This window comes from Ambystoma mexicanum, chromosome 1q (assembly GCF_040938575.1).
Source record: "Ambystoma mexicanum isolate Mex_15411 chromosome 1q, UKY_AmexF1_1, whole genome shotgun sequence".
In the NCBI taxonomy this organism is placed as follows: Eukaryota; Metazoa; Chordata; class Amphibia; order Caudata; family Ambystomatidae; genus Ambystoma; species Ambystoma mexicanum.
In genome coordinates this window covers 1295617571-1295631612 of record NC_090922.1, presented here as the reverse complement: position 1 = coordinate 1295631612, position 14042 = coordinate 1295617571, and the positions used below count along the sequence as shown (strand labels likewise).

At 47.3% G+C, this 14042-nt stretch overlaps 1 protein-coding gene across 1 annotated transcript in view; it reads left to right on the top strand.

The window, feature by feature from the left end:
• The window catches only part of CIMAP2 (ciliary microtubule associated protein 2), a 690070-nt gene that overhangs the window by 314475 nt on the left and 361553 nt on the right, over positions 1-14042 (top strand). Inside the window, exon 7 of the mRNA XM_069642119.1 lies at positions 13315-13482. Coding sequence (XP_069498220.1) covers positions 13315-13482 — 168 coding nt within the window. The remainder of the gene's footprint in view (positions 1-13314; positions 13483-14042) is intronic.

The window sequence follows — 14042 nt, the reverse complement described above, 5'->3', positions numbered from 1 at the left end:
GTGGGGAAGTTTCCATTTCCACAGTCCCCCTTTTGACATTCCCACCCTCAGGGTGATCCATACGGGGGGGTGGTCCGATAATGAGATTGATCCTATTTCTGTTTCCTCCACCCTCCCTACTAATCCTGTTGAAACCCAGATGTAGTCTATCCGCAACATTGTTGTGTGGACATGGGAATAGTGTGTGTACCCTTGTGCCTGTCCCCTTTCGATCCTCCAGATGTCGTGTAGGGCCAGTGTGGTCATCCTCTGTTTAAGTGCTTTTGAGGGGGAATGTGATCCCTGCATGCTGTTCCCACTCCTATCCTGCCCCGGCACCCACGCCAGGTTAAAGTCTCCCGCCAGAATGATCTCCCCTTCACAAACAATTTTAAGTGAGATAGTCTTCCCCGAAGATAACTGTCCTGTCCCATATTTGGGGCGTATATTGTTGCGAGCGTCAGCATCTGGCCCCCTATTTCAGCAATTTAGGTGTACATATCTGCCCTCCTTATCTAACTTGATGGTTTTGACCGGTACTCCTAGTCGATCATGTAGTGCGATCAATACCTCTGCCTTTTTCTCCCCTGTGTTTGCTTGGTAAATTTGTGTAAAGCCTTTCATTTTGAACTTTACTTTGTCCTGTTTTTAAATGTGTTTTTCCTGGAAAATGAGTATGTCATATTTTTCCTCCCTGAGATGTTGTTCAACTTTCTTCCTCTTGACGGGGGTGTTCAGCCCCCTTACATTGAACGTTACTATTTCAATGTCCTTCATCCTGGATCTGTATGATTCTTTCCTCCTTGTGTTTTAGTTTCCTATTGTGGTTGCTGCTCCCTCTGGTGTCCACCCTTCCCTCCTGTCCCCCCTTTTCCCCAACTTGTTAACCATGACTACCCTCACCATCTCCCCCCTGCCCCCAATCCTTCTCCCTGTGGAGGGACCAGTTTTCTACGTGTGCTCGAACGGGGTGTCTGTCGCACCTGGCCCTCTTGCCACCCAGAGATAACTGCATGGGGAGTCTTAAACCCCACGTGGGTTTCCAAGATGCGCCCCTACCCGCCCCTCCCGACGGGCAGCACCTTATAAAATGTGTCATTTTGTTACCCTCTTCCAGGTTATCTTCTGTACATCATTCCTCCTTGTTCGCGTCCTTCCTCACCGGAGTATTGTTTCTTCCTTCCCTATTTCTTGCTTTCACATTCCCCCCCTCCATCACCCCCTTTTCTTGTGTCCATTTTCCATTCCCATGGTTTACTGCTGCTTGATACTCCTCCTCGCCTTTTGCCTCTGTGTGCATCCTCCTCCCTTTGTAGATTCTGTATCCGCTCCCCTTCCGCACATGTGGTTACTCTGTGATTCTGGCCCTCCCATGTGAATAGGAGTCTGAACGGGAACGCCCATTTGTACTTTATCTTATTTGTTGCCAGGAATTCCACCAATGGCCCCATATGTCTCCTTTCTTTTAGGGTTGTATGTGCTAGGTCTTGGTATAACTGTAACTAGTCTCCATTAACTCTCACCTGCCCTGCCTGTCGCACTTTCTGCAGGATTTGTTCTTTTTGGGTGTAGGATGTCATTGCCACCAGCACATCTCTCGGCCGGGCACCCGGCTCCCTTGGCCCTACACAGTGGATTTTGACCATTTGGCTTTGTTCCTCCTTGTCCACCGCTAAGATGTCTGTGAATAGATGTTGCGCCGTCTCTCTTAGATCTTTGTCCTCAACTGCTTCCGTTAGATTTTGTATTCACATGTGCGCCTTCCATTAAGCGGTTTTCAAGATAATTGCACTGGATTTCAAGGTTTTGTGCCAATCATGCTAGGTGTTCAACTGTTTCATCCGTTTTTTGTGTTTCCTCTTCCACATTCTGGACTATTCTTTCTAGCGTGTCCGTTCTCTTGTATTACACCTGTTCGTATTTCCTGCAGTGATTGTGTCATTTCGACTTTCAGCATGTCAAACTGTGTTTGAAAGGATGACATGCATTTGTTCTAAAATTCTTGAAACCAGATCTGCATGTCCTCTTTACTTGCCATCATTCCTTCTTCTCTACTTGCTGTTGCGGGCTGGGTTTGGGCTGTGTCCCACTTCTTCAGAGCTATCGTGGTGCTCGTCGACCACAGTTGATGAATACTTGGCTTTTGTCTACTCCGGGGGCTTTATTGTGTTGATGACACCGCTTATGCTCTTGTCTTTGACATGTGGGTGCTGCTGGTGCCTCCTGCGAGGCGTCCCTTTTCGACCTAATGAGTTTGGGCCCTTTTCTTGTGCCACTGTTGCTTCCACTCACTTGTCTCGGTTCACCATGTGTCCCCTTCCCCTTTTCCTTATACTTGTGATTAGCTCGGCGTGGGGTTTCCTTCGCCCGGGCTCTCACTGTTCTTATTTCTAAGGTTGTTCCTCCCTTCTGGTATCTTTGGGTTATCTTTGTTAGGTGTCATGAGGGGGGCAGGGGGATTGTCGCTGCTGATTCTTCCTCAGTTTGACCCCCCCTTCTGTCTGATTAGTTCTGCTCTGCTCTCTCGTGCCACGTATTCTGGCTACTTCTATGGGGCTCCCTCAAGGGGGGTTTCAGTTTGCTCCCATTTTCCCCCTTATTTGCGTGGGATCGTGGGGGCTGTTGTCTTCTTATTTCTTCTTTCAGTCTCTTTGAATGCTTGGTATTGCCTAAACTTTAGGGGGCTAACTCACCTGCCCCTCTCCGCTTTACCCCTCTTTTTTTCTGTGTGTGTTGGGCTTTTGCCTGAGGGGTGGGGTGAAGCTCTATGGGTCTCTCACTCCCCCACTTCCGGTGTTCAGCATCTGTCACTGTTTCTGCTTCCACTCTCCCTTCCTTTTCCCCTTTTTCATTTGGAACTTGTGGGCTTACCTTTCCCCTCGCCCCTGTTCCCCCTTTTTATGTCCTTCCTTATCGACCCCTATGTAGGGCTGCTTTCTCCATTCTGTTAATTCACCCCAGGCTTTTGGCTCCCGGGTCCTTAATGCTTGTTTGTGGGCCTTCTCGCGTCTCCCCCGGTGTTACTTATGTTCACCCCTCACCTCCTTTCCTGGGCCGGCGTTTGCTCCGACCTCCGCTGCCTCACACATGCTCTGTTGTGGCGGAGGGGTGGTGGCTAGCCTCCCCTGGCCTTCATGCAGGATTGCACATCGTTTGCCACTGTTGTTCTGGGTCCTACCGGGTTGGGGGTGTCTCCTCTCCCGCCTCCCGCTCCAGATTCCTCAGCTAGATGCAGCCTGGGGGGGGGTGGGTGTGACGCAGGGGACGCTGGCCTCCTTATCTCCGTCCCTCCTGGTTCTTCGCTTCCGCTGGCTTCCTCTTCATCCTGGTTCAAGCCGGGTCGGCCGATCCTTCACCGCATACCAGCCACAGCGGGATCTAACTTTGCTGTCCCTGCAGCGCTGCCTCTCTGTCGCATGGGGCTCCTCCCTCGCCCTGCGGCCCGACTCGGGCCTGGTTTCACCGCCTCTGTATCTCGATGCATGCTACCTCCTGTGGTTTTCTTCCTTGGTTGTGCGCTTCTCCTCACAGCTGCCTTCGCAGGGTGACACTCGTAGCCTTTTTAAAAGATATTGGAGGTTTAGTAATGCCTCCACGTTGCTTCTTTGTTGTGCTTGTTAAGTGCAATCCGGTGGGGAGAGACGCTTACGCACGTCGTCCTCCACCGGCCGCCTACTTGGAATCAATCGGCTTTCTCTTTGTTTTACGCATTATACGGCCAACACCCTCATTGCTTGCCACTACTCGATTTCCTCAGTACTACTATTCCTACTGCTGATGCGTGCTTTTGACATCTTCAAGAAACACACACACAAACGTTCTCCAACTTGAAAGACGCTCAACTGTGCATGTGTATATATGCGGATCGGCACATGATTATCCTGGTGCCCTGGTTTGGCTCTCTTTGTGTCACCTTACCAATCTTGGTTCCTGCAAATTGTTGGCCCACTTTCTTGGCCCCTACAAGATCTTTCATTCTATCAAACCTGTTGATTACTTTTTGGAATTGCAAGCGTGTTCACCATGTAGTCCATGCCTTGCTACTAAAACCATATGTACCCAATACGCGCCTGCTACCTCAGGCCCCACCCCCCGTCCCCTGATGCTGATTCCAGGGTGAATACGTAGTTCAGGCTGTTCTTGACTCCCAGCTCTCTCAGGGTCTCTTTCCAGAGGAGCAGACATGAGAACCCTTGGAAAACGTTCATGCTCCCGTCTTACTGTCTCGATTCCAGGGGCTTTATTGGATTGCCCACGCGGTGTCCATGGGCATTGGGTGGGATCTCTGTCGTACTCTCACCCCCCAGACGCTTCACCTAGGGAGCATTGCTCAAATTCCCCAGTCTCTGCCACGGTCATTGCTGTTACAGAGTCTTTACAGTTGTCCTTCCATAAAGATACTTTGTTTCATGTCACGCACGGCCGTGTCATCACGTGACATGATCATGTGATCCATGCTGCACCCGGAATGTATTTAACTATGCTGCCTAATGCTTCTAAACTGTGGTTTCTCGGCAGTAGAATTGTGTTTGTTCCAGCTGAATCCACAGTATTTCTGGACTCTGCATTTTGCTCATGGACTGGCTTGGATCTCCCCTCAGACTTCAGTATTTGGCTTGGTTTATTTCTCTGGAATTAGACTTAGTTTCTTTTGATCTTGGCTTTTTCCCTTTTTTGGAATTTTTTTGAGTTTATTTTATGGATTGGTTTTTTCACCCTGGGTTGTGTTTTTGGATTTCTTGGGATATCAGATTATGGATTTGGCGTTCTAGACCCTTTTCTACAACTCTTGAATTACTGTTCGGGACCTTTGATCCCTTTTTGAACTTGAAGCTGTACTTGGATTTGACCCCCTCCTTCTTGCGCTGCGTACTCATGCCTCCCGAGTAGTTAGTTCTCCTTTATCTTCCTCACCCTGGTCCTGCACCTCAGATTAACTAGGTATGCTCATTTGAAATAGAGAGAAGTTTTGTAAACAGTGAGGGTCATTGTTTGCTCAGTACACTAATGTGCTCGGTCTCTCTTTTAGCTGCAGATTTCGCCCAACGGACACCAATTTCCCCCATCCTTTCGCACAATTGATCAGCCAGTAGTAATAGGTAATCAGCTCCCTGCTTGGTACATTGTGAAGAAGGCAGTTAACGCACCTGTGGCAAACGCATCCTGTGGCGATGAGGAAGATTTCAACAATTGTTTTTTATAAGATGTTCTTCCGTAAAGGGCTCATACAAGAAAGAATGGTTCAACAAGGATAGTAGAGTGGCCAAATGAAATGTAATCTCCATACTAAAGAAATCATCAGCAGGGAGAAATTGGATAGTATGTGCTCGGGCTGCATACAAGAAAGCCATTGCCACCCACAAGAGCGAACTTGGTAATTTCGCTTGGAGCAATCTGAAGAAGCTTCAGCAAGTTAAGAACAGCAGGAAGTTCTGCTATCTTGTAAACAGTAGCCCAAACTAGACATTCCAGCATTTGAGATTAATGTCGTGGGCCAGGCAGGGGCATCTGATTTCTCCTTATTGTATACAGCTATTGACAGGGTTCTGAAGGAAAATACCTTGGCAATGCAGACACTGCCCAAATCCGTAGGATGTTCAAGCTGTGCTCCTATGGTTCCATGACAATTTTCTCTTGAGGAGATTACAGATGCCAAAAAGAATCAGCTGAACACTCGTCCATGCCCTAATTGGATTCCTGCTGACTTGTCTCGTTATTTCGAAAACCTCTCAGTGCTAATTTTAACATTCAGTTTTAATGCCATGATAAAAATGTGCTAGTGCCTGCTTCTTGGAAATTGGCATTATTACTCCTAAGTTCAAGAACGGTAGACAAGATAACCTGATGCCCTAATGACCTATTTCAGATAGACGTTGACGTAGAGTATTGGGTTCAAATGACCAATATCGTGTCAAAAATTCAGGCGGGGTGATTCCCAAGATGGCCGCCGGAGAGGTAACACTTTAAAAGTGTGAGCTCCACTCTCCCTTGGCCCACTCATTAAGCACCTCAACAAAGAAGGTCTGATTTGGGTCGGAATGCAGTAGATAGACTTGCGGCATACTGCTAAGCCGTGGAAAAGGGAAGGGACCGGCAGCAGTAGAATTCCAGCTGGGAGAACGCAGCGCCCTGGGAAAGCCACGCTAAACAGCGAGGAGCAGAGATCCCCGGTGCTGGTACCTGCAGGTGTCGTGAGCAGAGCCAGCGTGAGCCAGGAAGCAATGGAGGGAGCAGTGGAGTCGAACGGTATAAAGTGTAGCGGGGCCCTCAACTTGAGGAGGCAGCCTGCATCTGAAAACCCTGGCACCTCAGACAGCAGCTCCTGCAGGCGCTGGGAGCAAGACAAGGTAGCAGAACGAGCACGCCGATCAGGCTTAGAGGAGCGGTACACTTGGCGGTGATCCTCCGACGTCGGGTGCAGAGACACAGTGCAGTGTGGCAAGGACCAGCCTTAACACCCATGAGAGTGTTGGTGTGAGGGGGCCTGCAAGGAGACAAAATAAGTAGGGAGCAGGCTGGCCATTTATAGAGGAGGCACGTTAAGAGAGGCCCGCAGGAGGGAGCTGATTTTCACATGGGGCAGCACACTGACCCCAGGATACAAGTGCAACAGCAGTGAGAGGGGGCAGCCCAGACAACACAAAAGTGGTAGCTGCCACATAGGGGCAATCCAGGCTCCCTGCAGCATGAGCTTTAACTTGCACCCGGGGAGGATAGGCGACAGGAGGCTTATACCATTGGCACACCAACAATGGGAAGTTGTACTGCAGGGTCCAAGAATCTCCACCGAAGACTGGAGAGGCGGACCCCAGTGGTCTAAACAGCAAGGTGCCCTCATAAGCACTTAATGCCCAGAAATAAGCCCAAGGAAGGGTCAGCCAGCACAAAAACACCAAAGAGACAATGGAAAGGAAGCCTAAGACGGTACTGGGAACAGGAGAGCAGAAGGAACTGCTAAACCACTGTTTGGCAGACACAGGAAACACTTGAATGACCAGACAGATCTCCAGACCTAGTGATGACCAGCGCGAGGAGATGTTGCAATGCTTCCAGGACATTCAAACCAAGCTGACAGCCTCTGCAAGAGCAATTCGCTGACATGCTCTCTAGGAGATGAGAGGGGACATAGCCAGCTTGGGAGCTCGTACAGGTGTCAACAGAAATGCTATACAGGAACTGGTGGATGATTCAAGGAAAAATTACGAGCTGCTGGAGAATCTTTCAAGAGTGGCACAAATGTAGAAATACAATGCGAGGATCTGGAGAATCGCTCCCAGAGGTCAAATATTCGAATCAAGAACATACCAGAAAACATTGAGGATAAGGACTTGAAAGAGTCAGTGCAAGATGTCTTTAGGGAAATCTTGGGAGAGGGCACAGAAGTGCTTATCCCAATTGGCTGAATACACAGGGTCAGCCCAAAGATGAATGAAGCAGGCGCCAGAGCCCGAGACTTGTACGAATTACAACCAGAAAGTACAAATAGTACCATGAGTGGGCGTATGTGTGGCTATGTATAGACTTCAAGCCATTTTAGTGACATACATTATTACACAGATGTGTATTGTATTGAGTATAGTTGAAGAAATGTATGTTAGTGCTTATGATTGAAGGAAGGTATTTTAGCGTTAGAGTGCACCTGAGTAAATTTGATGTTAATGTGTTTATGTATATAGGGCCTAAAGCTTTGTGCACATTAACATTTCATCGCATGTATGCATGTTTGTGATCTTTCACACTTGGATATAGGTCTGATCAATCTTTTATCTTTGTATCACTCTAATGTGCTGTTTCTTCAGCAGCCACGTTCGTTTTCATGTCTTCTCGATTTTGTTTGCAGCTTTCCTTTCTGTTTCCTTGCTTTTATGTGTGTCTCTTGGGGGGATGGAGTACTGTTTATTTATTTATTGTTTTTGTTGGTAGCGCCCTGACCCAGGGGTATCACGGCGCTAAGTACAAAAGTTAGGTGTACATTAGGTTACAGGTACCATAGCAGGAAGGTGGTTACAAGGTGACGGAGGTCGAGAGTCAAGTACAGAGTAGGTAAGACGGTACATTACATATATTTGTCAAAGAGTAGAGTTCTCCTTTTCTTACGTAAGAGGGCGTAAGCAGGTTCGTTTGAATGTGCTGTAAAAGTGCGTTCCAGAGTGTGGGAGCGATGGTAGTGACGCAGGATCCACCAGCTCTTTGTCTGGTAAATCTGGGAACGCTCAAGGCAGAAGTGGTAGAGGAGCGGAGATTGCACACGCTGTGTATTTTTGGTGATACGTTGAGTGAGGTAAGGGGGGCAGTGTTATGGAGGCAGCGATGGGTGATGGCAAGGAGTTTGAACTCAATGCAGGCTTTGATGGCAAGCCAATGCGCCTCCTGTCTGATGTGGGAGATGTGGTCGGAACGGTTCAGTCCACAAACAGCTCTTAGGGCGTTGTTTTGCAGCAGTTGGAGTTTATTAAGATTCTTGCTGGAGATCTCCGCTCAAATTGCATTGCAGTAATCTAATTTGCTGCCTATGATTGCTCTGGCTAGAGTGAGGCAGATATCGGAGGTGAGGAATTTCCTGGAAAGCTTTATTTGTTTAGTAGAGTAGGCAGTACAGGAGGCAATGGCTTTGATGTGTGTTTGCATATTTAGTTCTGCGTCCAAGTAAACGCCTAGAGTTTTTGCGTGGTTGGAGACGGGTGTGGTGTTGCCGTCTATGCAAAAGGAGAAGGCAGGGCTGAGAGACTTGAGGCGATGTGGCGATGTGGCGATCCTACGATTAGTAGTTTCGTTTTTCCATCATTCAAACAGAGATTGTGGGTGGCCATCCACGTTTGTCTTATGCTGAAGACGTGGTTGTTGAGCATCTTTGCCAGAGAGTTTGAGGAGGACTTTTGTGTCGTCAACAAAGTTGGTGTAGGGGATGGTAAGACTGTCGAGGTGATCAAAGAGTAGTTTGAAGTACATGTTGTAAAGGGTGGGGAAGAAGCATGAACCCTGAGGGACACCGTAGGATACAGCTATAGGGTCTGCTGATTCTGACCCTGCAAAGACCCTGGTGGTTCTGCCGGAGAGAAAGGACTGAGTCCAAAGGGTGGCTTCTGGAGAGAGGTGGAGGGTGGTGGTGAGGTGTTTGAGAAGGATGCCATGATCGACTAGATCAAAGGCTGCGGAAAGGTCTAGAAGTAGAAGGATGGCAAGTTCACTGTTGTCTCTGATGTGGTCGAGCTGGATCTTGAGGTCAAGGAGGGCGGTTTCAGTGCTGTGTCGAGATTTAAAACCAGATTGGCGGATGCTTAGTAGCTTGTGTCTTTTGAGGTGTGATTGCAATTGTGAGTATGCTGTGCGGTCCAGAATTTTTAGAAGGTAGGGAACAGTGGTGATGGGACGATAATTAGTCAGGATGGTGGGGTTAAGTGTGGGTTTTTTCAGAAGGGGCGTGACCCATCTTTCTTTGATGGCAGGGGGAATCGTGTTAGTCTTGAATGAGGCATTGATGAAGGTGGCTATGATGGTGGCCATTGGTTCGGTACACATTTTGACAATGTGGACTGGGCAGGTGTCACCAACACAGGTTGAGGCTTTCAGGTGTTGGATGGTGGTACAGATATCAGCAGGGGAGACGGCAGAGAAGTGGAAGTAGGCGGGTGGGGTTGCAGTGGTGAGGGTGCTGGCCTGAGGGTAGTAGGGTGACAGAGGTAGGAGGTTGTTTTTGTGGATAGCTTTGTCCCTTAATGTCCGTGTTTTGGTGTTGAGGGCAGATTGGATAAGTGTGCACCATGCTTTGTTTCTAGGGAAGATGTCCAAGGAAGTGCTGGGGATTCAAGCTCTCTGAGGATTCTGAAGAGTTCTTTGCTGTTGGAGCTAGCGTTGGAGATTCTGGTGTTGAAGATTTTAGCTTTGGTATTGATGATGGCTGATTTGTAGGAGTTGGCTGAGCATTGGAAGGCTGCTTTGTTAGTGGTGGAGGGGGTTTTCCTCCAAAGGTGTTCAAGGGCTCGTTTCTTATTCCGGAGGGAAGCTAGGTCATCGGAGAACCAATTTTGGGTGTTATGTTTTTTGCGGGCTGTGGTTTTGAAGGGAGCATGTTTGTCTAGTGTTTCAAGTAGTGCAGAGTTGTAGGATGCGAGAATGGCTTCTGGTGTGACATTGCCGGGAAGTGGATTTAGGGAGGCAAGGAGAGAGGCAGCTAGGAGCTCAAGTGTGAGCTTGCGCGTGTGTCTGGCGGTAATGGGAAGGGGTTAGCTAGTAGTGGAGGTGTCATTGATGTAGGTAGTGAAGGTGAATGGGATCAAAACGTGATCAGACCAAGGAAGGGGTAGATGGGAGGAAGTTTGGTGGGGAGTGTTGCATGGGATAATCCAATAGAGAGTTCTTCCTTTTTCAAGGGCAGGAGAGACGACTAGTTGAGAGAGGTTCATCTGTTCAAGGGTATCTGTGAGTGTGGATGGTCAGAGGGGTAGTTGAAGCATAAATTGAAATCTCCTAGGAGGATCAGTTTGGTGTTGGGCTTAAGAAGGGCCGTGAGGGGGGGGGTTTGGATACTGGGGTGGTAGAATGGGAGGATTGGCGGTAGAGGAGAAGCACGTTGATGGTGGTTTGGGGGGGGAGGCTTCAAGTTTGGCCAGAAGGGTTTCATAGCCTGGTGGTTGTTGTAGAGGTGAGGCTCTTAAGGCAAGTGTGGATTTGTGAATGATGGCGACACCACCTCCTAGGCTCTCTTGGCGGTCGGCTTGAAGGATAGAATGGCCGGTGGGAACTGCCAGGGAGAGGAGGGGGCCAGCAGCATTGTGTAACCAGGTCTCGGTTACAGCTAGTAGATCAGGATTATAATGAATAAGGCCGTTATGGATGGCGGGTGCATGGGCGCAGATGGAACAGGCATTGACTAGAGCGCAGGTGATGGTTTTGGGAGGAGAGCGGGGACTGTCATCTGTGGTGTGTCAGGAGTGTGGGTGTTCTGTCCGGGGGAAGGATTTCTTATGGTGTTGGTTTTGCTGGTGACGGGATCTTTGCGTGAGAATGGGTGGTGTGTGTGTTAGGTTATGGTTCTATTGGAGTACGGATACAGATATTATTTGGATGGATGCGATAGCGCTCCGGCGTGGTAGGTCCGAGACCCCGTGTGGAAGGTTCAGTGAAAGGTGAGTACGCTGTAGTTTTGAATGGTTTGTGCTCGGAGGTTGCAGCTTCGAGATCCGGTAGTGGCAGTCCCGGATACATGGTGGTATGTTCTCTTGATTGGTTTCAAATGTTAGTTACGCAGTGTGTTGAATATGCTTGGGTGGTTGTGATTGTGGTAATGTCTCTAAAGTGTTTAGTTGGGTTATTTTGGTGTACGGCATCCTTTCTGGTTTGGTGTGTGTTTCCCCTTCCGGCAGCTTTATAAGTGTCACACTTTAACACAATTTGAAAAAGGATACAGACTTATAAAGGATACAGAATCAGCATCCACCTTGGGAGCCCCTCTGCTCTGGGATATCTTGAACGCGATGTTAACAAGACTTTCCCCCCAAGAGCGCAGCCTGTAGAAATAAACTATAACTAACAGGCCAGGGGCTTGAGTGAAAAGGCAGGTGCAGCGACAACAGAGCTAAGGGAACAAAGCAAAAACGATGGTTCAAGAGAGCAGCCAGAGTTACCAAAGTGCAGCAATCCCCCGCCCGCAATTACCCTCTCTTACCTGCTTAGCCAAAAGGAAGTCCCGTAACCTATGTGAGTTCAACAAAGTGATGACAAGGTGAAGAAGGAAGAACATCTCAGTTTAAGGAAGTCTGTGCAATAATCCACCTAACCCGAACGGCACGAGGGCGCAACTAGATAGTCCAAAAATAATCCCCAAGGAATTCAGCAAAGCGTCCCCAAAGTGAAAATATCCAATCCAAGTAGTGACCACCAAATCAGGAGAGCGTCCAATCGGTCACTTCGATGTGTAGAGCAATGTTTCTGGTGATGAGAGCAGCGTTGATGGTAGATCCAGAAAAAGAGTGTTTTGTGGGCTTGTGACACACGTGAGGTTGAAGGGTTCAGAAAGCCAGTAGAGTTAGCAGCCAGAAGAGAGAAAAGAAACTTGAAAAGAGGTTTCGTTCAGATTTTCCTAGTGTTCTGTATTGCGTTGAACTTGAGGTTCACAAATTCCAAGGCATCACAACAAACAAGGGCAAGAGGGAAACAATCCGTTAGGAAAAGCCGTGAGTTTGTTTACCAAGGGAAAACAGCTGAGGGAAATGGCGCCAGAAATCGTAGGGAAAAAACGTTCAAGAGTAATCCTTAAAGCATAAGCCGGGTCAAGGAAACACAGCAATCAGGAAGTCAATAAATCGGGCACTCGAACTAATTACTTAGTTTAGGAGCACCCGTTGCAGGGATACGCCGTACTAAATACTGGTATCATTTCCAGGACGCAAGACACGTTGCGTGCGCTTCAGGTGACGTGGGAAGAAGGAATGCTGGATAATGTAGTGCAGCGTATTCCACGAACTGAAAGCAGTCGCCAGGGCAGCTTCCACCTGGAAATAGACGCCCCCGGACGTCTGTAAGCAGGAATGCGGGGCATGACAATAAGGAAGGGGATGTGTAGTGTGTGCTTGTATTGCTGATGCAATGCAAGCTTATAGAATGTTGGTGATTGTGGAACTCAGTGTACCCTCAGCAGTCTGCATATGTCCGTTAGGACCTATAGGATGGGAGTTGATAGCTTGATGATTTATCCACCTGACCTCTGCAAAATTGTAAACACCTATTGTAATTATGGAACTTACCTGATACAGTAAACTTGTAAATTCTGTACATAAGTGTTCCAAACCTACTGTAACTATGGAACCTACCTATTGTTGTAACTTTGTAACCTTGTAAACACTTTAGTAACCTTGTAACCGTGTAAATCTACTATCTGTATTGTGTCCTGTAACTAATCATGCATCTAAGTAAAGCGCCCAGCTTACCCCTGTGTTAGGTGCGCTATATAAGTAAATAAACTAAACTCTCTCCTTCTTTTGTACTAATACCCTGAAACTTAAATAAAGTGTATTGTACTTTCTTACTTGATGGCTCCAGCGTGGTTCCTGACACTTACCCTTTTATCCTGTGATGTTAGACACTACACCTACCTTAGGCAAGCTTTACAAATTATGAGTTCTTATCTAAATTGTTTTTGATGTGTATGTATAATGATTTTTTTCATATGAATATATAGTGAATTTGTTATCTGTTTTATGGAATGTTTTTATTCCAAAATAAACTTGACTTTGACCAATATCGTAAGTATGGTACAAGATAACTAATGAAAGCTACATGTGATGTCAGAACTGTTTGTACTAATGTTTGTGCTTATTCTTGTTTTGAAACCTCCAGAAAGGAAATAATCTGGAGCCAGGTGCTTATGAGATAAGAAGCTTTTTGGAAGAGCTTGACACACCCGAAAAAAGAAAGCATGGTGTTTTTGGAACTGTATCGCAATATGAAAAAGCCCCCCGGGAGCGGATTTACAACTGCACCCTTTCTCAATGTCCACGGATACCGGTAAGTTACGATTACATTTTATTTTGACATTTTCCTGTCCAAGAGTGAGTGGTAGGTGGAATGCATACTACCATTTATATAGCGCATATTTCCACATTCCCCCACTGTTCAAACACCACTGCCATAAACTGATTCAATCCACAAAGTGTTCTAAGGAATAGGGAGCAAGGTTTTTGTCATTACATATTAATTCTGGTCACATATTCCACACAAAAGGCACTAGATAGGAGAGCTTCTGTGTTCCCACTAAAACAAGATGCACTACCATGATACCTTTACTTTCAGCTCTTATGGGGATTTTCCATAAAGGATCTGGGGGTCATTGTTGTTCTAATCTTTCCATGATACCATGATGACATTGTCTTAGCCCTTTGGCCAAGCTAGCTGGCATAATTTCAGCCACATGTAGCCTTTAATTCTGGCGCTTTAGGAGGCGTGCATAAATACCAAGACACTAGGCAAGATTAAAGTAGTTATGACCAGTATGTGAATTAAGATAGAGATATCCACTTTGTTTTTGAAAGTAATGGGGAATTAAAAATGTTCCAAGAATGAAGGGT